General features: G+C 34.7%; 1 protein-coding gene across 9 annotated transcripts in view; it reads right to left on the minus strand.

Annotated features, from left to right (window-relative positions):
- Positions 1-717: 717 nt before the first annotated feature.
- LOC118519942 (serine/threonine-protein kinase Nek1) overlaps positions 718-21,223 on the minus strand; it is a 230,519-nt gene continuing 210,013 nt past the window's right edge. For all 9 annotated transcript variants that reach the window (XM_078069428.1, XM_078069430.1, XM_078069434.1 and 6 more), the window contains one exon: positions 718-1,936. In XM_078069428.1, coding sequence (XP_077925554.1) covers positions 1,923-1,936 — 14 coding nt within the window. In that variant the 3' untranslated portion in view covers positions 718-1,922. The remainder of the gene's footprint in view (positions 1,937-21,223) is intronic.

Genomic DNA, 21,223 nt, shown 5'->3' on the forward strand with positions numbered 1-21,223 from the left:
ACAATAGTGTTATTCCTAGGAACAGGAAATCTCTGTTGAATTCTTAATGTATTAATGCTAAATATACTTTTTCCTATTGAATTTATTCTTTTTCACTCTCCAGGTGAAATAAATTAAAAAACCAGTGTGCTAATAGCACAATGTTAGACCTGGAACTAGTCTGACTCTGGCCTTTTATGCAAGCGACTTCATTCATTTTACAATTCAAATGTCTTTGCCTGTTAAATGGAGGTAATTCTAAATTATCCTCATAGCCCTTTCTAGCTCTAATTTATAAATCTATAGATGCTTCCACACTTCACTTTGACCACTTATAATAGACCTTATTAAACAATAATAGCCCTCTTTCCAGTGACACAATCTTTCCATAATAAAAATCCAGAGCCACTCACTACCAATTGACTGGAGATGGCATAAATCGTATTTGTCATCCCTATTCTTATATATATATAAATGACATTTGAAATATGGTTAAACAACTTTTCTACTGCGTTATATCCTTAGTTGCTTTTCTAATAGTTGTGATAGGCTAAGAATTAGAAAATAACTCCCTAAAAGATCATTCTCATTTTTCAGGATTGTAGAGAATTAAAGTGCAAAATTCAAATTCTTCCTTGAAAAAAATAATGGAAATCATCAGATAAAACAAAGTATTCTCAGCTCATTGTAAAAGCATTCTATTAATAATAGTGCAAATAAGTAAAAGACAACTGATAGTGTACTTCAGGTAGAGAATAAAAATTTAATAGTAATATCATAAAATAAACATATAAAAATCAAGTAGTTTTGGATGTTAGAAATAATATACATAATAAAGTTAGCCTAGTACTGATAGTGCTGCAAGATAAGATTTTACTGTTCAAATTATAGATTATGCCAACCAGACCGCTATGTACTCCAGTTTCAAAAATTATGCTTTTATTACTAAAAGCATCTGGACTTTAGATATCTCTAATGAAACCATGTAATACCTGGCACATTGCAATTGAAGCTGTGTGACCATCATTTTAATGACCATAATGGAAATAAAAGAGGCAAACATTTCCCCCCCTTTGGAATGCTAGTTACCCAAACTGTCACAGTGTCAAAATAAAAACAATTCCTTTTTCTGTATTGCCCTGGAAGCATATACATGAAAGTTAAAAACAAAAAGGGCAACTTTATGATATATGCTACGTCAATGTTAAAATTCATAAACTGATTTTTCAACATAATATTCCTGATTCTGGTCCTTCAAAAGAAACAATTAACGAACTTTTTAAATACCAGGAAATACAATTTTGTTATTTTTCCATAATCAAAGTTTTCAATGATTTCTAAGACTGACCTCTACAGCCTGTTCCACTGAGCTAGTTGAAGAGACACACTGGTTGAAAAAAGATGGAAAATATAAACTTTAAGGCTAAAAATTCCATCTTCAAAATGTAAAGATTTAAATAGAGCCCTTCACAAGGTTATTTAATACTAAATTGCTGGATACGAAAACATGTAGACAGAAAAAAAGGTCATGCTTAAATACTTAAATGAAAAACCATAGGCAAATCTTTCATAACTTAAGTAATTCTCTCATCTTAAAGACATTTGCTCAAAGTAAAAGTTACCTTACTGCATTAGTAAATCTTTTTCAGAACCATTAAGTCCAGTTCTGGATCAATGTCTCTTATGCTTTGGTTGGATAATTTAATAAAGCATATATTCTGTAGGAGGTTACTATAGAACTCAATGAACAAAATAAAATAGGTAAAATACTAGAATCTTAATTGAAAAATGGCATGTTTCTCCATCTTTTTCATGCAATCAGCATGCCCATCTTAAATCTGATATTTGTAGAAAATTGCTACATTTCCCCCTGCAGCTTGTTTTTCTGATGAGCCAAATATAAATGTTTTCATACAGTTGAGAATTAAAGAATGTTCTGATGATTATTCATCATTATCTGTGAAAAAGAAAAAAAAATTAGTTCACTTCATTGCAAATCAAACTGTATCTAAAAAACTAATTCTTTTTTACGGTAAAGGAAAAGAGCTTTAATGTAGTTTTAAGTGTAGTTTTTATTTAAGATCACTTAATATTATTCAATATCACATACTCGGTGTAAAATATTCAAACAGTACAATGAAGAATAAAGTGGGAAACAAAAATCATCTATAAGCCAAAGACGGCCAATGTCAATAATTCTATGCAAGTAACAAATTTTGAAAAAACTTTCAAAATCTTTTTAATTGCATATTTCCTCTTTAATGCATATAATGGATGGAAGAATAGATAAGTGATAAAGCAAGATTCTAAAATATTAGTGGCAGAATCTAGGTGCTGGGTATATGGGTGATAAATGTAAAGTTCTTTCAACTTTTACATATGATGAAAATTTTACAATATGTTGAGAAAGAATGAATCATGGATATGCTCCATGTCAGTGGCTGCATAGTATTTTATTTTACAGATAAGGCATAATTAAATTAACCATTTCTACTTATGTTGGTTGCTTCCAATTTTTCTTTATTCTAAAAAAACATAGTTGAATGAATTAAACAGACTGCTTGATTTAATCCTACACAGCAATCACAATCTTCCACACTCGAGCAAAAATGATCTTTCATTAAAATCCAGTTGGCTGTACCAGCTTGCATTCTCACCAACAGTGTAAGAGGGTTTCCCTTTCTCTACAACCTCTCCAACATTTGTTGTTTCTTGCCTTGTCAATTTTTGCCATTCTAACTGGTGTAAGGTGGTATCTCAATGGGGTTTTGATTTGAATTTCCTTGATGGCTAATGACGATGAACATTTTTTCATGTGTCTGTTAGCCATTTGTAGGGCCTCCATGGAGAAGTGTCTGTTCATGTCTTCTGCCCATTTTTTGACTGGATTATTTGTTTTTTGGGTGTTGAGTTTGAGAAGTTCTTTATAGATCTTGGAAATCAGTGCTTTGTAGTGTCATTTGCAAATATCTTCTCCCATTCTGTGGGTTGCCTCTTTGTTTTGTTGACGGTTTCCTTTGTTCTGCAGAAGCTTTTTATCTTGATGAAGTCCCAAAAGTTCATTTTTGCTTTTGTTTCACTAGCCTTTGGAGATGTATCTTGAAAGAAGTTCCTGCAGCCAATGTCAAAGAGGTTACTGCCTATGTTCTCCTCTAGGATTTGGATGGATTCTTGTCTCACATTGAGGCCTTTCATCCATTTTGAGTTTATCTTTGTGTATGGTGTTAGAGAATGGTCGAGTTTCATTCTTCTGTATATAGCTGTCCAATTTTCCCAGCACCATTTATTGAAGAGACTGTCTTTTTCCCATTGCATATTTTTTCCTGCTTTGTCGAAGATTATTTGACCATAGAGTTGAGGGTCCATATCTGGGCTCTCTTCTGTTCCATTGGTCTCACAATGTTTCAAATAGAAAAGTACAGAGAGCAAACTAATGAACACACATGTACCCAGTACTGAGAATTAATAAAAGTTAATTTTGGGTCATATTGATTTGGGTTATTTTTTAAGAAAAACATATTATAGATAGAAAGTACCCTTTTCCAATCTTGTTGTCTTTTCTTCTTGCCCAAGGGCATTATCAATATCCTAAACTGATGTGCATCTTTTTCATGTTTTTTTTACTTTTATTGCATATATGCACACCTAAATAATATTGCTTTTAAACATTACATAAACGGTTCTCTGTCCTACTTATTCCATTCATCATATTTGTGGGGCTTATTCATACTGATAGATGAAAGTTTAGTTCATTTGTTTTAGCTGCTATAGAGAACTTCATTACATAAACACAGTACAATACTCTAAAATAAATGTGGAAGGAAGGTCTACAGGTGTGGACTGCCAAGATTGCTTTTCTACACGAGGACTTGGTGGCCTTCGCCATTCTACCATTGACCACAGTTATAATCCTTTCCCTTGTGGAGGAATTTTTGAGGAATAATGTAAAAAAATTTACACATTTTACTAGTTGTATTTGACTTCTGACTCTGGACAGTACTTAGCTATGGACTAAATGGCATTAATTTTCCTAATAGCTGCAGTTGTAGATGCTTACCTATATTCTAACAGTATCAGGCAGCCGAAGAAAGGGGGCCATCTTTTGAGGACTCAGATCATTTTTAGTAAAATAAAACAGAAATGTGTTTCAGATAATTTTCTTTTTAACTTATTTCTTAATGACACTGATAGCGCTTTTGGGTGAGCTAGATATAATTTACCTATCCTCTCCCTTCATTAATCTCCCCCTCCCCTAAAAAAGAATATCAAAGTGTTTAAGTACCATATGTAGATCACCTGGTTTAATTATTATCTCCTAATGTGGCCTAAAAGAACAATCTATAAGACAACTAGATCTAGGGTCTAAGTATTTCCAGTAAGAATGACTTTGAAATAGTTATTCTAAATCCAATCACTGTCCAACATTTAACAATACAGGTTTTAGGATTAACAATACAAAACAGCAATTTATTCATATAGTTCCAAATACATTTTACAACCAGTTTAGTGATTTATATATTAGTATATATAATTTTTGCATATTAGTAAGTTGCAATGTTTTAGGGGCTTCAGTGAGATATTTTTAAAAAGGTTTACAAGGGAAGCATTTGACTAACTGCTTTATACTTTTTCTAGGCTAAAGGAAATACTGATAGGCTTTATGATACAGAACTTCAGGGTCCTCATTCCCTTTTGCGTGATATGAAATTTGTATGAAGTTCTGATATTGTTTCTTTTTTTAGATTGAAGACTAACAGATACACAATATTGTATTAGTATCAAGTGTACAATATATTGATTTGATATGTATATACACTACAAAATGGTCACAAGGTCTAGTTATCATCTGTCACTGTACAAAGCTGTTACAATATTATTAACTATATTCCCTATGCTGTACATTATATCCCTTGTCTTCTTTTATAACTGAAGACTGTACCTCTAAATCCCTTCACTTATTCCATCCATTCCCCCCATCTTCCCTCCACTTCGGCAACCACCAGTTTGTTCTCTGTATCTATGAGTCTGTTTTTGTTACTGTCCTGTTTCTTTTGTTTTTTGGGTTCCACATGTAAGTAAAGTCATATATTTCTGATTTATTTCCTGTAGCACAGTACTCTATAGGTCTATCCATGTTGTTGCAAATGGCAAGAATTCACTCTTTCTGTTGGCTGAGTAGTATTCCATTGTGTATATTTGCCACATCTTTATCCATTTACCTATCCATGGACATTTGGGTTGCTTCCATATTTTGGCTACTGTTACTGCAATGAACATATGAGTGCATATGTCTTTTTGAATTAGTATTTTTTTTTTTTAAGTAATCTCTACACCCAACATGGAGCTTGAACCCATAACCCAGAGATCAAGAGTCGTATGCTCTACCAATTGAGCCAGCCAGGTGCCCCACTGATTTAGTATTTTCATTTTCTTTGGATAATTACCTAGAAATGGAATTGATGGATTGTATGGCAGTTAATTTTTTAATATTTTGAGGAACCTCCATACCGTTTTCCATAATGGCTGCACCAATTTACATTCCCACCAAGAGTTCCCTTTTCTCTACCTCCTTGTCAACACTTGCTATTTCCTGTCTCTTTCATAATAGCCATTCTGACAGGTTTAAGGTGGTATCTCTTTGTGGTTTTGACTTGTATTTCCCTGATGGTGAGTGATGTGGAACATCTTTACATGTGCCTGTTGGCTATCTTTATGTCTTCTTTGGAAAAATTGCTGTTCAGGTCCTCAGCCTTTTTTTAATTGATTTTTTTTTTTCAATATTGAGTTTTATGAGTTCTTTATATATTTCAAATGTTAATCCCTTATTGAACATGTCTTTTTTTAATATCGTCTCCCATTCAGGAGGTTGCCTTTTCATTTTGTTGATGGGTTCCTTTGCTGTGCAAAAGCTTTTTAGTTTGATGTGGTACCCCTTGTATATTTTTGCTTTTGTTGTCCTTGTCAGAGGAGACAGATCCAAAAAAGTACTGCTAAGACCAGTGTCAAAGAACTTACTGCCTATGTTTTATTCTCAGAGTTTTATGGCTTCAAGTATTATTTTAAGTCTTTAATCCATTTTAAGTATATTTTATTTTATTTTTTTATTTTTTTATTTTTTTTAAGATTTTATTTATTTGACAGAGAGAGACACAGCGAGAGAGGGAACACAAGCAGGGGGAGTGGGAGAGGGAGAAGCAGGCTTCCTGCGGAGCAGGGAGCCCGATGCGGGGCTCGATCCCAGGACCCTGGGATCATGACCTGAGCCGAAGGCAGACGCTTAACGACTGAGCCACCCAGGCGCCCCATTTTAAGTATATTTTAATATATGGTGAAAGAAAGTGGTCCAGTCTCATTCTTTTACATGTAGCTCTGCAGTTTTCCCAACATCACTTAGTGAAGAGACTGTCTTTTCCCCGTAATTTCTTGCCTCCTTTGTTGTAGGTTAATTGAACATATAAGCATGGGTTTATTTCTGCACTCTCTATTCTGTTCCATTGATAATATGTGTCTGTTTTTGTGCTAGTTTTGATTACTACAGCTCTGCAGGATAGTTTAAAATCAGGGAGTGTGATACCTCTTCGTTCTTCTTTCCCAAGACTGCTTTGGCTATTCAAGGTCTTTTGTGATTGCATATAAATTTTAGGATTATTTTGATAGGGATTGCACTGAATCTGTAGACTGCTTTGGGTAATATGGATATTTTAACATTTTTTTTTTAAGATTTTATTTATTTATTTGACAGAGAGAGACACAGCGAGAGGGAACACAAGCAGGGAGAGTGAGAGAGGGAGAAGCAGGCTTCCTGCGGAGCAGGGAGCCCGATGTGGGGCTCGATCTCAGGACCCTGGGACCCTGACCTGAGCCGAAGGCAGATGCTTAACCGACTGAGCCACCCAGGTGCCCCTGGATATTTTAACATATTATTTCTTCCAACTGATTTTGAACAGTATATCTTTCCATTTATTTGTGTCATCTTCAATTTTTTTTCATCAATGTCTTATTTATTTCAGAGTATAGGTCTTTCACCTCCTTGGTTAAATTTATTCCTAGGTATTTTACTCTTTTTGATACAATTATAAGTAGGATTGTTTTCTTAATTTCTCTTTCTGCTAGTTTGTTATTAGTGCATAGAAACACAACATCTTCAATTTCTTTCATAAGTGTTTTATAGTTTTTCAGAGTACAGATCTTTCACCTCTTTGGTTAAGTTTATTCCTAGGTATCATACGTTTTTTGGTGCAATTTTAAATGGGACTGATTCCTTGATTTCTCTTTCTGCTGCTTTATTATTGGTGTATAGAAATGCAACAAATTTCTGTATGTTGATTTTGTATCCTGAAATTTTACTGAATTCGTGTATCGGTTCTAGCAATTTTTTGGTGGAATCTTTTGGGTTTTGTACATAGAGTATCATGTCATCTGCAAATAGTGAAAGTTTGACTTCCTTGCCAGTTTGGATGCCTTTTATTTCTTTTTGTTGTCTGAATGCTGAGGCTAGGACTTCCAGTAATATTACTCAGCCATAAAAAAAAAAAAGAAAAAAAAAAGAAAGAAAGAAATCTTGGCATTTGCAACAACGTGGATGGAGCTAGAGTGTATTATGCTAAGTGAAATAAGTCAGTCAGAGAAAGACAAATACCATATGATTTTACTCACTGGAGGAATTTAAGAAATGAAACAGATGAACATAGGGGGAGAAAAAGGCAAACCATAAAACATACTCTTAACTACAAAGAACAAACTGAGGGTTGCTGGTGGGGAGGTGGGTGGCTGGATAGATTAAATGGATGATGAGTATTAAGGAACGCACTTGTGATGAGCACTCAGCGTTATATGTAAGTGATGAATCACTAAATTCTACTCCCGAAACCATTATCACACTATATGTTCTAACTAGAATTTAAATAAAAACTTGAAACTAAAAGAGACAGAGAAACATAACAGATTTCTGTACATTGATTTTGTATTTTGCAACTTTCCTGAATTCATTTATTATTTCTAATAGTTTTTGGGTGGAGGCTTTAAAGTTCTCCCCACATAGTATCCTTTCATCTGGGAAAAGTAACAGTTTTACTTCTTTCTTTCCAATTTGGATGCCTTTTATTTCCTTTTCTTGTCCAACTGCTGTTCCTAGGATTTCCAATACTATATTGAATAAAAACACTGAAAGTGGGTGTTTTGTTCCTCATCTTAGAGGAAAAGCTTTTAACTTTTTCACCACTAAGTATGATGCTTACTGTGGGTTTATCATATATGGCCTTTATTATATTGGGGTACCTTCCCTCTATAACCATTTTGTTGAGAGTTTATATTATAAATGGATACTGAATTTTATCAAGTGCTTTTACTGCATCTACTGAGATGATCATGCCTTTTACACTGTGTTTTGTTAATGTGGTGTATCACATTGATTGATTGGTGAATATTGTATCATCCTTCCATCCCCAGAATAAATCCCACTTGATCATGGCATATGATCCTTTTAATGTATTGTTGAATTAATTTGCTAATATTTTGTTAAGGATTTGCATCTACGTTCACCAGGGATATTTGCCTATAATTTTTTCTTTCTTTCTTTTTTTTTTGTAGTGTCTTTTTCTGATTAAAGTCTCAGGGTAATGCTGCCCTCATAGAAAGAGCTTGGAAGCATTCTTTCCTCTTCAATAATCTGGAATAGCTTAAGAATAATAGATACTAACTTTTAAAAAATGTTTGGTAGAATTACCTGTGAATCTGTCTGGTCCTGGACTTTATTTGTTGGGAGGTTTTGTTTGTTTTGTTTTTACTGCTTCAATTTTATTACTGGTAATCAGTCTGTTCAAATTTTCGATTTCTTCCCAATTCAGTTTTAGAAGACTATTTGTTCTAGGAACCTATCCATTTCTTCTAGGTTTTCTATTTGTTGGTGTATAGCTGTTTGTAGTAGTCTTTTATGATCCTTTGTATGTCTGTGGTATTGGTTATAATATTTCTCTTTCATTTCTGATTTTATTTGGGCCCTCTTTTTTTCTTAGAGTTTTGCTAAAGATTTATCAATTTTATCTTTCAAGTAGCCAACTTTTAGTTTCATTAATCTTTTCCACTCTTTGTTTAGTCTCTATTTTATTTCCTCTGTGATCTTTATTATTTCTTTCCTCTACTAACTATGGGCTTTGTTTGTTCTTTTTCTAATTCCTTGAGGTGTAACGTTAGATTGTTTATTTAAGCTTTTTCTTGTTTCTTGAAATGGACATGTATTGCTATAACCTTCCTTCTTATAATTGCTTTTGCTGTGTCCCATAGATTTTGGAGCATTGTGTTTTCATTTTCATTTGTCTCAAGGTTTTTTCTGATTTCCTCTATCATTTGATCCATTGGTTGTTTAGTAGCATGTTGGAGTCTCACATGTTTGTTTTTTTCCAGTTTCCTTCTTGTAGTTGGTTTCTAGTTTCATACCACTGTGGTCAGAAAAGATGTTTGATATGATTTCAATCTTTTTAACTTTACTGAGACTTTTTTGTGGTCTAACATATGATCTATTCTGGAGAATGTTCACATGCACTTGAGAAGAATATTCTGTTTTTGGATGGAATGTTCTGTACATATCTATGAAGTCCATCTGGTCTAGTATGTTGTTCAACAGTCAATATTTCCTTATTAATTTTCTGTCTGGATGATCTACCCATTGATGTAAGTGGGGTGTTAAAGTCGCTACTATTATTGTATTGCTGCCAATTTCTCCCTTTGCATGTTAATATTTGCATTCTGTATTTAGGTGCTCTTATGCTAGGTGCATAAATATTTATAAGTGTTATACCTTCTCGTTGGATGGATCCCTTTATCCCTTCTTTGTCTCTTCTTATAGTCTTTGTTTTAAGGTCTATTTAATTTGATAAGTACTGCTTTTCTTGTCATTTCTATTTGCATGTAGTATCTTTTTCTATCCCTTCACTTTCAGTCTGTGTGTGTCTTAAGATCTGATGTGAGTCTCTGGTAGATAGCATACAGATAGGACTTTTTTTTTTAAATATACATTTAGCCACCCTATGTCTTTTGAGTGAAGGATTTAGTCTACTTACTTACAGGTATATATTGTCATTTTGTTGCTTTCTTGTTGTTTCTGTAGTTCTTCTCTATTCATTTCTTCTTTTTTTGCTCCCTTATGATTTACTAATTTTCTTTAGAGTTAAATTTGATCTCCTTTCTCTTTATTTTTTGTGTATGTATTACAGGTTTTTGGTTTGTGGTTACTGTGAGGTTCATATATAACAACTTATGTATATGCCAGTCTATTTTAAATTGGTGGGTATTTAATTTTGAATACATTATAAAAGCACTACATTTCCCCCCCCACCCCACATCATGTTTAAGTTTTTGATGTCATACTTTATTTTACATTTTTTTGTTTAGTGTATCCCATCAGTAGTTATTGTACATTTAGTTGATTTTATTACTTCTATCTTTAACCCTCATACTAGCTCTGTAAGTCACTGACTCACTATCTGTCCTATATGTTTGCCTCTACCGGTGTGATTTTTTTTAATATCATTTCTTATTCCTAGTTATGGCCTGCCTTTTCTTTTCTTTGTAAAGCTGACTTAGTAGTGATGAATTCTTGTAACTTTTGCTTGTCTGGGAAACTGTATCTCCCCTTCAATTCTGAATATTAACCTTGTCTGGTAGAATATTCTTGGTTGTTAGTTTTTTTCCTTTCAGCACTTTGAATATATCATGCAACTCTCTTCTGGCCTGAATAATTTCTGATAGTCCATGAGGGTTCAGCTGATAGTCTATAAAGGTTCCCTTATTTTCTTATTTTCTCTTGCCGCTTTAAAGATTTTCTCTTTATCTTTCATTTTTGACATTTTAATTATTATGTGTCTTAGTGTGGCTCTCTTTGGGATCATCTTGTTTGCGACCCTCTGTGCTTCCCGGACCTAGATGTGTTTCCTTTCCCCAGGCTAAGGACGTTTTCAGCTAGTCTTTCGTTCTTTCTTTTTTTAAAAATATTTTATTTATTTGTCAGAGAGAGAGAGTGTGAGTGCACAAGCAGGGGGGAGTGGCAGGCAGAGGGAGAAGCAGGCTCCCTGCTGAGCAAGAAGCCCAATGCAGAACTTGAACCCAGGACCCTGAGATCATGACCTGAGCTGAAGGCAAATGTTAACCAACTGAGCCACCCAGGCATCCCAGCTATTATTTCTTCAAATAAATTTTCTGACCCTTTCTCTCTTCTCCTTCTGAGTCCCCTATAATGTAAATGTTAGTATGCTTGATGTTGTTCCATAGGTCCCTTAAACTATCCTAATTTTTTTTCTTTCTGCTGTTCAGTTTGAGTGATTTCTAATATCCTGTCTTACAGTTCACTGATCTGTGCTGAGTATCATCTAATCTGCTATCTATTCTCTCTAGTGTGTTTTTCATTTTGTTAATGTATTCTTCCTCTCTGATTGCTACTTTTTTATTTTCTATCTCTTTTTTGAAATTCTCATGGTGTTCATCCACTCTTCCCCTGAGTTCAGTCAGCATTTTTATGACTATTACACTGTACTCTTTATCAGGTAAACTGCTTATCTTCATTTTCTTCAGTTCTTTTTCTGAGGTTTTGTCTTTCTCTTTTGTTGGGACATATTCCTCCATCTCCTATTTTGCCTAACTCTTGCATCTTTTCTGTGTATTAGGTGGTTCAGGTACATTTCTTGGTCTGAAGGAAGGCTTCATGTAGGACATGTCCTATATAGCCCAGAAGCACAACACAATCCCCCCTACCCCTTGCCACCAGAGCCAGGTGCTCCAAAGAGCACCTGTGTGGGCTGCATGTATCCTCCTGTTGTGGTGGAACCTTGACTGCTGTGGATACACTGGTGGGAGGGGGTTGTCTCTAGCCCAGATAGCAATGAGGCCCAGCCAAGGTGAAGGGTTGTATAGAGCTCTGACTGGTGCATGTCCCCTGGCATTAGCTGTCTACAGGTAGAATTCCATAATGGCTCCTGTCAGTGCCAGGATCAGCGTGACAGAACAAGGTAGTAAACATGACTGCTGCCAGTGTCTCTGTCCCTGGGAAGAATCCAGCAGTTGCAGCAGTTGCTCTAAGATGAGTAAGTGTTCTCCTTCACGTATGGTTTATGTGCTTTTTAATCTGGTGTTCTGTGCTGGTTTCTGGGTTGAATGAGTTTGGATTCAAGACCTTTAAGTGTGGGTATTCCTTTCTCTATAGATCTATGTCAATTTCCAAAGCCAGGTGTTTTGGGGACTTGTCTCTCCTCTGTAGGATCTCAGGGCTGGGGTGCCTGATATGGAGCTCAAATCAATCATTCCTCACAAAAAAGTTCTATACCTTTGATATTCCTCCTGACCATGGAGTGCTGCACCAGGGGTGTGGGTTTTTTCTGTAGTGAGATCATATCTCTGCCTCTTCTACCCATCTCAGTGCTGTCCCTTGTTGTGGAGGCTTCATTCATCCACTTTCTAGGACCCCTTCAGGAGGAATTATTCTATATGTAGTTGTGGATTTGTTGTGCCTGTGGAAGGAGGTAAGCTTAGGATCTTCCTAAGCTGCCATGTTGAACCCTCTCCCAGTATCATTTCTTGAGGAGTGTATAAGCCTAGCCTGATTTTTGGTACTTTGTAGGAGAGATAGACTTCTATGTAGGCATGGAGCCTTTTGAAGCCACTCAACTACCCAAAAAACATGTCAATTCTACCTTGTGGCTCAGTAAACTGCTACAGTTCTCAGCTTAAGGAGCAATACCAAATAAAGGTTTTCCAAATATTTGTCAAGCAAAGTTGAACCCTAAGCACACTGTTGATTACTTACAAAAAGCAGTATTGAAACAATACTTATGGAGAATTGCCAGAAGGTTAAACAGTATGAATACAAATAAAACTAGTTTGGTATTCTTCACAGATTAACTTAAGTGGAGTCATTCTCTGGTTTTCATGTCATTAAACTACACAATATCATATTATGAGAAAGAGGCCCCTGAAATCCAAATATTGTAAAAATTACTGAAGATAATTTTTAGTCCATTATATAGCGCTGTTTTATAAAACAGGGTCCAAGATCTCAATATAATCAGAAATATTCAAGTTCCAGATAATGTTTAAATTTTTTATTTATTTTATTTTATTTTTTTATTTTTTGACAGAGAGAGAGGGAACACAAGCAGGGGGGGTGGGAGAGGGAGAAGCAGGCTCCCCCCCGAGCAGGGAGCCCGATGCGGGGCTTGATCCCAGGACCCCAGGATCATGACCCAAGCCGAAGGCAGATGCTTAATGACTGAGCCACCCAGGCGCCCCAGTAATGTTTAAATTTTATATATTAATTTTGAAAACAAAAATAGTATTTCAATATTCAGAGGAAAAACATCTCTTTTACAGTAGTGATTCTCAACTGACAGATATTTTTTTTTTTTTTTTAAAGATTTTATTTATTTATTTGAGAGAGAGAATGAGAGACAGAGAGCATGAGAGGGGGGAGGGTCAGAGGGAGAAGCAGACTCCCTGCTGAGCAGGGAGCCCGATGCGGGACTCGATCCCGGGACTCCAGGATCATGACCTGAGCCGAAGGCAGTCGCTTAACCAACTGAGCCACCCAGGCGCCCCCTGACAGATATTTTGAAAGACTAAGACTTGAGTTTTTCACTAAGGCCTATGGACTTAGATTCTTGAAGTCTAAAAAAAATTTCCCCTTTAAAGAAATCCACATGTAATTAAAATTTGAGGAACACTGTATGATTGTGCCCTCTTTTTAAGAATCATGGGCAAATTGTTCCTTTGTTTTAATACCAAAAACAGCTGTCTTCTGAGTGAGATGTTTTGTCTTGAGAACAGTGACCCATGTAATTAATTAGGTTTCCTGCTCTGCTAGAAAGATAAGCACCAAATTCATGACCTATTCTCACAAAATGTAGAGACCCTTTGAACATTAACTTTGTATTCTCACCTCATTCTTGGCTTAATAATCATTGCTTAGGCTCATTTGCCTGATATGTGACTTTCCCAAGCATTTTTTAAACTTATTTTTACCTTGTACTGTATATATTTTTAAGTGCAATGTTAAATTTTTTGACAAGATAGAATATAAATAAAACTTCTGATAATTCATATTGCTAAAGTTAAGCAACATTTTAAACATTTCAAATCCTCAAATCCCTTTAGAATACAAATCATATCTTTAATTTTGACAGATATTCTAGAAAAGAATTCTTGTTCAAATTATTCAGAATCAGTTTACAAATTTACTTTAAAAATTAAGCTCATTACTTCATGGTGAGATACCTAAAAACTAAAAGACCACAAATTTATCTTGATTCCCACTTCATTCACTAAGCTTGGCTTCAAGAAACTAAAACTTTGTCCAAAAATACCTAAATGTGCCCAGAATAAAGACTCATACAAAGAAAGACCATTAAAATAACCTGGTATATAAGCTGTCAGTGAACTTCCAAAAGTTCCAAGATATTTTGTGTAATGGAGAATCTAAATTAGATAAATTTATATCTCTACTTTAAAGAAACTATTATTTATTTGGATATGTAAGTTCTGACATTTTCCCCCCAGAGTGATGTTATGGTTCCTTAATATTTCTTTAAAGGAAAACATCTCCCTTCAGGATCAACAGTAGATTTAGTGGATGTAGAAGAACATATCAATAATCTGAAAGATAGGGAAATGGAAAGCACCCAAATGAACATCAAAAAGAGAAAAAAAAAATTTTAAAATGAGGATAGGTTTAGGCACCTCTTAGACAACATCAAACAAAGAAACATTCATATTATAGGGGTCCCAGAAGAAGAAGAAGAAGAGAGAGAAACGGGGTAGAAAACTTGAGGAAATGATAGCTAAAAACTTCCCTAACCTGGGAAAGGAAATAGACATTCAGGTCCAAGAAGCACAGGGAGTTCCAAGGAGTCCACACGAGGACACATAATAATTAAAATGTCAGAGGTTAAGGATGAAAAAAGACAGACTTTTAATGGCAGCAAGGGAGAAACAATAAACCTACAAGGGAAAACCAATAAAGCTCTCAGCTGATTTCAGCAGAAATTTTGTAAGCCAGAAGAGAGTAGCATAATATATTCAAAGTGTTGAAAGGAAAAAACCTACAACAAAGAATACTCTACCTGGCAAATTATCCTTCATATTTGAGGGAAAGTTAGAGTTTCCTAGACAAAAAAAGATAAAGGAATTTATTACTACTAAACCAGCCTTATAAGAAATGTTAAAGGGAATTCTTTAAGTTGAAAAGAAATAGCTATAATTAGACATAAGAAAATGATGAAAAGGACATACAATATGACAGCATGTACATTAAAGGTGGAGGAGGGAGAAAAAAAGTTTTTTAAGAATGTGTTTGAACTTAAATTACCATCAAATTAATATAGACTGCTGTATACTTAGGATGTTATATATGATCCTCATGGTAACCACAAACCCAAAACCTGTAATAGATATACAAAAAATAAAGAGAAAAAAAAAAGCCAAACATAATACTACAGAAATTCATCAATCACAAAGAAAGAGAGCAAGAGAAGAAGGGAACAGACAACTACAAAAATAACCAGAAAACAACAGAATGGCAATAAGTACATATATACCAATTACTTACTTTAAATGTAAATGGCTTAAATGGTCCAATCAAAAGACATAGGGTGGTGGGATGCATAAAAAAACAAAAACAAAAACAAAAAACGCAACCCATCTATATGCTGCCTACATAAGATTCACCTCAGATCTAAAGACACATATAGCCTGAAAGTGAAGGGATGGAAAAACATTTACCAAGCAAGTGGAAGAAAAAAAAAGGCATGGTAGCAATACTTTATATTAGACAAAACAGATTTTAAAACAAAGACTGCAGGGGGTCCTGGGTGGCTTAGTTGGTTAAGCGTCTGCCTTAGGCTCAGGTCATGATCTCAGGGTCCTGGGATTGAGCACTGTGTCAGGCTCTCTGCTCAGCGGGGAGCCTGCTTCTCCCTCTCCTCCCCACTTGTGTACTCTCTTGCTATCTCTGTCTCTCTCTCTCTCAAATAAATAAATAAAACCTTTAAAAATAATAAAAAATAAAACAAAGACTGCAACAAGAGACAAGAAGAGCATTACATAATGATAAAGGGATCAATCTAACAAGAGGATATAACAATAGTAAACATCTATGCACCCAACACTGGAGCACCTTAAATACATAAAGCAAATATTAATGGACACAGAGAAATTGATGGTAATATAATAATAGTAGGGGATGTAAACATTCCACTTACATCAATGGCTAGATCATCCAGGCAGGAAAGAAAAAGGAAAGAGTATCTCTGAATGACACATTAAACCAGATGGACATAATAGATAAACAGAACACTCCAACCCAAAACAACAGAATACACATTCTTTTCAAGTGCACATGGAACATTCTCCAGAACAGATCATGTTTGGCCACAAAACAACCTTTAGTAAACTTAAGAAAACTGAAATCATACCAATGTGTTTTTTCTGACCACAACAGTGTGAAACTAGAAATAAATCACAAGATAAAAACTGGAAAAAAACAAACACACGGAGACTAAACAACATGATACTAAACAACCAATGGGTTAAGAAAGAAAGAAGAAACCAAAAAATACATGGAAACAAATGAAAATGAAAACACAATGGTCCAAAATCTCTGGGATGCAGCAAAAGCAGTTCTAAGAGGGAAATAAAGTGACAAGAGCCTATGTCAAGAAACAAGAAAAAGCTTAAATAAACAATCTAACCATACACCTAAAGGAACCAGAAAAAGGACAGAGCCCAAGCTGAGTAAAAGGAAGGAACATAATAAATTTAGAGCAGAAATAAATGAGACAGAGACTAAAAAGATAATAGGAAAAAAAATCAATGAAAGCAAGAGCTGGTTCTTTAAAAAGATAAACAAAATTGGAAGCCTGGGTGTCTCAGTCGTTAAGCGTCTGTCTTCGGCTCAGGTCATGATCCCAGGGTCCTGGGATCAAGCCCCGCATCGGGCTCCCTGCTCTGCGGGAAGCCTGCTTCTCCCTCTCCCACTCCCCTTGCTTGTGCTCCCTCTCTCGCTGTGTCTCTCTCTGTCAAATAAATAAATAAAATAAAATAAAATAATTTAAAACAGAAGATAAACAAAATTGATAAACCCTTAGCCAGACTCAAGGAAAGAGAGAAAAATGAGAGAAGTAACAACTGACAACACAGAAATACAAAGGATTATAAGAGAATGTTATGAAAAATTATATGCTAACAAATTGGACAACTAGAAGAAATGGATATATTCCTAGAAACATACAATCTTCCAAAACTGAGTAAGGAAGAAATAGATAATCTGAACAGATTACTGGTAAATAAACTGAATTGATAATCAAAAAATAAAAGTCCAGAACCAGATGGAGTCACAGGTGAATTCTACCAAATATTTAAAGAATTAATACCTATTCTCCTCAAACTATTCCAAAATCAGAAGAAGGAAAGGTTCCAAATACATCCTGCGAGGCTAGCCTTACCCTCACTCCAAAACTAGACAAAGATACCACAAAAAGAAAAAACTACAGGCCAATATCCCTGATGAACATGCAAAAATTCTCAGCCAGCTGCATTCAACAATACATTCAAAGGATCATTCACCATGATCAAGTGGGATTTATTCCAAGGACGCAAAGACAGTTCAATATTCACAAATCAATCAATGTGACATACTACATTAACAAAACAAAGGATAAAAATCACATGATCATCAATAGATGCAGAAAAACCATTTTATAAAATTCAACATCCCTTCATAAAAACTCTCCACCAAATAGGTTTAGAGGGAACATACCTCAACATAATAAAGACCATATATGAAACCCCCAGAACTAACATCATATTCAATGGTGAAAAACTGAGAGCTTTTCCTTTAATATTAGGAACAAGACAATTTATGTCCACTCTTGCCACTATTATTCAACATAACACGAAGTTCTAGCCACAACACTCAGATGATAAAAGAATATAAGAGGCATCCAAATTGGTCAATGAAGTTAAACACGTCACTATTTGCAGATGACATGATAGTATACAAAGAAAATCCTGAAGGCTCCACCAAAAAATTACTAGACAAAATAAATAATTCAGTAAAGTCTCAGGATACAAAATTAATACCCAGAAATCGGTAGCATTTCTATACACTAATAATGATGTAGAAGAAAGAGAATTTAAGAAAACAACCCCATTTACAATTGCACCAAAAAGAATAAAATACCTAGGAATAAACCAAAGAGGTGAAAGACCTGTACTCTGAAAACTATAAAACACTGATGAAAGAAACTGAAGATGACAAACAAATGGAAAGATACTCCATGTTCATGGATTAGAATTAATATTGCTAAAATGTATTACCCAAAGCAATCTACAGATTCAGTGCAATCCTTATCAAAATACCAACAGTATTTTTCATAAAACTAGAATACTCAAATTTGTATGCAACCACAAAAGAACCCAAATAGCCAAAGCAATCTGAAGAAAGAAAAACAAAGCTGAAGGTATCATAATTCCAGATTTCAAGATATACTACAAAGCTGTAGTAATCAAAACCGTATGGTACTAGTACAAAAATAGACATATAAATCAATGGAAGAAAACAGAGAGCCCAGAAATAAACCTTTAATTATATGGTCAATTCATCTATGACAATGGAGACAAGAATATACAATGGGGAAAAGACAGTCTCTTCAATAAATGCTAGTGGGAAAATTGGACAGCTACATGTAAAAGAATGAAACCGGACCATGTCCTAACACTATACACAAAAATAAATTAAAGACCCTAATGCGAGACTGGAAACCATAAAAATCCTCAAAGAAAACACAGTAATTTCTCTGACATCAGCCATAGTAACATTTTTCTAGATATGTCCTTTCAGACAAGGGAAACAAAAGCAAAAACAAACCACTGGGACTCCATCAAAATAAAGAGCTTTTGCACAGTAAAGGACACCATCAACAAAACAAAAAGGCAACCTACTGAATGGGAGAGGATATTTGCAAATGATATATCTGGTAAGGGGTTAATACCCAAAATATATAAACAAGTTATACAACCCCACACCAAAAAAACCAAACAATCTGATTAAAAAATGGGCAGAGAACATAAATAGACATTTTTCCAAAGAAGACATATAGATAGCTAACAGGCACATGAAAAGATGCTCAATATCATTAATATCAGAGAAATGCAAATCCACAATGGGATATTACCCCACATATGTCAGAATGGCTAATATCAAAAAGATAAGAAATAACAAGTGTTGGTGAGGATATGGAGAAAAAGGAAGCCTCGCACACTGTTGGTAGAAAGTAAACTGGTATAGCCATTGTGGAAAACAGTAATGGAAGCTCCTCAAAAGGTTACAAATAGAAATACCATTTATTCCAACAATTCCACTACTGGGTATTTACCCAAAGAAAATGAAAACACGAATTCGAAAAGATATATGCACTCCTATGTTTATTGCAGCATTATTAACAATAGCCAAGATATGGAAGCAACCTAAGTGTTCATCAACATATGAATGGATATGATGTTGTATATGTGTGCATGCACACACACATACACACATGCACTGGAATATCATACAGACATAAAAAAGGATGAGAGTGTGTCCTTTGTGACAACATAAATGGATCCAGAGGTATTTTGCTAAGTAAAATAAGTCAGACTGAGAAAGAGGAATACCATATGATTTCACTCATATGTAGAATCTAAGATAAAATAAAATAAAAAGAATAAGGAAACAAAAAGCAGAATCAGACTTACAAATACATAGGAAAAACTGATGGTTGCCAGAGAGGGGGTTGAGAGGACTGGCAAAATGGGTGCAGAAGAGTGGGGGATACAGGCTTCCAGTTATGGAATGAACAAATCATGGGAAGAAAAGGCATAGTATAAGGAATATAATTAATGATACTGTAATAGCATTGTTTGGTGACAGGCGGTAGCTATACTTGTGGTGAGCACAGCATAAAGTAAAACTTGTCAAGTCACTATGTTGTACAACTGAAACTAATATAACATTGTGCGTCAACTTTAGTCAAATAAAAAAGTTAAAAAGAAAAGAAAGGAGCTCCTTTAAGTTTCTTTTTTAAAGATTTTATTTATTTATTTGTCAGAGAGAGAGAGAGCACAAGCTGGGGGAGTGGCAGGCAGAGGCAGAGGGAGAAGCAGGCTCCCCAGTGAGCAGGGAGCTCAATGTGGGACTCGATCCCAGGAGCCTGGGATCATGACCTGAGCTGAAGGCAGATGCTTAACCGACTGAGCCACCCAGGCGCCCCTAAGTTTCTTTTGATAGGTTTCATAGCACTACCATACATAATGAAACATTATTCTGTTTTTGCCTATTTGTGATCATCTTAATTATTAAGCAGGCTAAAGAAAACCATAATTAAGAACATATGCAGCATTAATTACTGGCATATATTCAATCCATTACTTGTTGCTAATGACCGTAACATTTTCTTGACAGTTATTTTGTTAAGGTAAGAATAGTAATGAAGATGCAGTGGAGTACTCACTGTACCTGAAGATTTTCTAGTTTTAACTTAACAATAACTATTAGAGTTTTTAGAAGATTTTTACTTACATTTAACCAATTCAAAAACATTTTTTTTTTTTTGGCTGAGCTTTATGGTCAATATAAATAAGTCTATAACTTAACTAAATGAAGTTGCTCCCAAAATAAAAGACATTCTTGAATTTGTTTTTCGGAAACTTGATTTTTCATGAGTCAAAATATCAAATATTTTTATTAAAAGCCTGGCTCTGAAATACCTGAACTGAATATTAACGCTCCACTCGTATGAACACTAAATCCAGGTATTCACCATCTTGTGCCCAAAGGCATCTACAGCTTCAAAACAGATCTTATTTGCGATCTTAGGACTCTCCAAGTTATCCAGAATACTACTACGAGACTGAACTTTATAAAACATCTCCTTCACTCCGTCAGTTCTTTCAGTTCACAAACCTTCAATGATTTCCTCTATGTATTTTAAACACTTCACAGTATCTAATCACAAAGACTAATTTTCTTTTTTAAATTTAAATTCCAGTTAGTTAACAGTGTAATATTAATTTCAAGTGCACAATACAGTGATTCAACACTTCCATACAATGAAGACTATTTTCTGTAAGAAGCTTCCAATATTAACTCTAATATACATTAATTTTCACTGTTTTCTGACACGTTATTATGGCTCTACATTTCTTTCCATTTTTTATAATCCAAGCTTCC

This window comes from Halichoerus grypus, chromosome 3 (genome assembly GCF_964656455.1).
Source record: "Halichoerus grypus chromosome 3, mHalGry1.hap1.1, whole genome shotgun sequence".
Classification (NCBI taxonomy): Eukaryota; Metazoa; Chordata; class Mammalia; order Carnivora; family Phocidae; genus Halichoerus; species Halichoerus grypus.